The sequence below is a fragment of the Hippocampus comes genome, unplaced genomic scaffold (assembly GCF_001891065.2).
Source record: "Hippocampus comes isolate QL1 unplaced genomic scaffold, H_comes_QL1_v1.1 scaffold174, whole genome shotgun sequence".
Classification (NCBI taxonomy): domain Eukaryota; kingdom Metazoa; phylum Chordata; class Actinopteri; order Syngnathiformes; family Syngnathidae; genus Hippocampus; species Hippocampus comes.
This window is the reverse complement of record NW_017805983.1, coordinates 3,838,445-3,840,944: the sequence shown is the minus strand read 5'-3', so window position 1 is coordinate 3,840,944 and position 2,500 is coordinate 3,838,445. Positions and strand designations below refer to the sequence as shown.

At 42.3% G+C, this 2,500-nt stretch overlaps 1 protein-coding gene across 3 annotated transcripts in view; it reads left to right on the top strand.

Moving 5' to 3' along the window:
* Positions 1–770: 770 nt before the first annotated feature.
* zbtb17 (zinc finger and BTB domain containing 17) overlaps positions 771–2,500 on the top strand; it is a 10,460-nt gene continuing 8,730 nt past the window's right edge. For 2 of the 3 annotated variants that reach the window (XM_019890953.1, XM_019890950.1), the window contains exons 1-2: positions 771–1,643; positions 2,207–2,453. In XM_019890953.1, the coding sequence (XP_019746512.1) occupies positions 1,428–1,643; positions 2,207–2,453 (463 nt within the window). In that variant the 5' untranslated portion in view covers positions 771–1,427. The remainder of the gene's footprint in view (positions 1,644–2,206; positions 2,454–2,500) is intronic. The other variant, XM_019890951.1, reaches the window with a different exon arrangement.

Genomic DNA, 2,500 nt, shown 5'->3' with positions numbered 1-2,500 from the left:
TGTCACTAAACGCGGCTGGCATAGGCAGATGAACAAATAAATTATTTGTTATAAATAAATAATTTTCTGATAATTTAAAGGAAAGTGGAGGATAAGCTGTACAGAAAACACCTGATGACCTCTTCCAGCATGCTAATGTGTACAGGGGTTGGGAATCACCGATCTAGCGGGTGTGTGAGCAGTGGCGTGGTTTGGATATTAAGTAAAAAACGGATGTTTGTAGACTTGTCACACGGGTACACACCACAACACACTTATGGGTCTTTTGGGGAACTAGATACTTACATCACTCTGCAACAACACTCTTGCCTCTAAGTATTAGATTACTGTTCCCATGGTAACCAAGATGCACCCCACCTTGCGGCATCCAATCTTACGTAGATATATGTAAGGGTGAGTTAGATAATAAACAGGATTGTGGTGTTGACAAAAACAGCGAAAGGAGTCTTTCAGTTCATGGGAAGGTGTTGTTTCATATCACACACCAACAGCACGGATTCAGCATGTACCGTCGGAGAAAGACATTACATACACCTTACCATCAGAAATGACAAGTAATTCTCAAGGCAGAGAAACGGAATGCTTTGTAGGGATGTTGGACAACTTCATTCTGGGCTCCCCAAAAAAAGCATTGTTGTCACTAAAATTAAAAAACATGGCAACATTGTGAGATTTTGTCACACACTGTGAGACTTTGTCAAGGGAAATTGTTCAGCAGGATTTATCTTGAGTGACAGGGCAGGACAGAAACCCCTCCCATCCCTTTATCGAGCAGCTTTCACAAGGTTGCAGGGGAGATCTGAATGCAATTGCGTAAGTGATTTCTTCTGTCTTTTAATGTTATACGTTGAAAATTCTCAAAATAACTGGAACGTTGCGCTCTTGCTTTTTCAGGTCCTTTGAGGCTCAAGCATCACAGATCAAACATGTTAAAATAAGCACCCATTCATTAACTAACTAAAACACACAGGTGAGCATGTGTGAATGCAAAAATACTTTTTGCAAATGATATTAGTGTATATCTGCCACACATTGATCTAGAATTAAAACTGCTATGGGTTACTGCGTAGCAGTTCATTTACAGCACATTATTAAGGGGAAATGAATGAAATAAAATAACTTCCATTTTCAGCTCTTTTTCAGTCCTGTTGTCCTAAAAAAAATCTGACAAATGTCTCATGAGTGTTTCTTGTCTCACCTGTATTCATTGTATTTCTAATTTGCCCATCTCTCTATATCAAATACATGTTGAACCGATTCCATTCATTACATATGAACCATTTTCATATTTTCGCAGACTGAAGAGATTTTTTTGATTCACTATTCGCTATTTCAAAATACGAACTACAAATCTGACAGACTTTGGGTTGAAGTTGTCAAGCAGCTGAGTTTGAGCACAGCCACGCGGTCACACGCCGTAACTGCAAATGTTTTCCACTGCGCATGCTCGTGATAACACATCTGACTGGTCCATATCAATCGATCAGCGAGAGGAAGATGGCGCTGAACCAAGTCAACAGCACACGATCGAACACCGAAAAACTCGATCGGGTCCATTACTAAGATCCACTTTTCCGAGCACCAGCCGGGCCATAGGTTCGAGGACGCATCAAAGGAGCGAGCCTAAGCACGTGATTCCAGGGGTAGGTACAATACGCAGCTTGGAGGCGTTTAGGAGGAGCAGACAACAACAAGCTTTGGCGACGACGTCCGCCATCTTGTGTCCGTCGCCCGACGTCCTCGCTAGGCATGCTAAATTCATCCCTGATAACACGACCGCCCGGATTGGAGAGGCATTGTAATCGATTGATTGCGATGTTAAACGGTCATGACAAAAGTGTCCGAAAATGTTGATATTTTTCAGTCACTGTCACGGATGACGTTATTTATAGAATGGCGTCTCGAAATCACCAACAGCTAAAAATGTCGAACGGTCTACTAAGGAATTAAAGCTCAAGTCATGAATACTTAGGCGTCTGCCTATTTACCCTTTCAGACAAGTTGTAGCTTGCGCTTTGTGAGTAAATGGTTTGTTGTGAAAATATGTCTGAATAAAATTAATGAACTGAACTGAGGTGGGGTACGACCTACTCGTCACCAGACAATTTCAGTTTTCCCCTTTTTGAATTTATTATAAAATAAATAAAAAATATATTGTAATAATAATAAATAAAAACATGACCTTCCACTCATTAACTGCCCTCAGAGTCTGTCAGCCTCTGGGTCACCCAAAAAGCCTGAAAGGACAATGGAGTTCCCGTGGCACAGTGGGAAGGTTCTGGAGCAGTTCAACAACCAGCGCAAGCAGGGTTTGTTGTGTGACTGCACATTTGTCGTGGATGGAGTGGACTTCAAGGCGCACAAATGTGTGCTGGCAGCCTGCAGTGTCTACTTCCGCACCCTCTTCCTGGAACAGAAGGACGTGGTACATCTGGACATCAGCAATGCTGCAGGTTGTGAAAAGTGCCCCCCCCCCCCCCGTTTTTCGTCACAACAAATA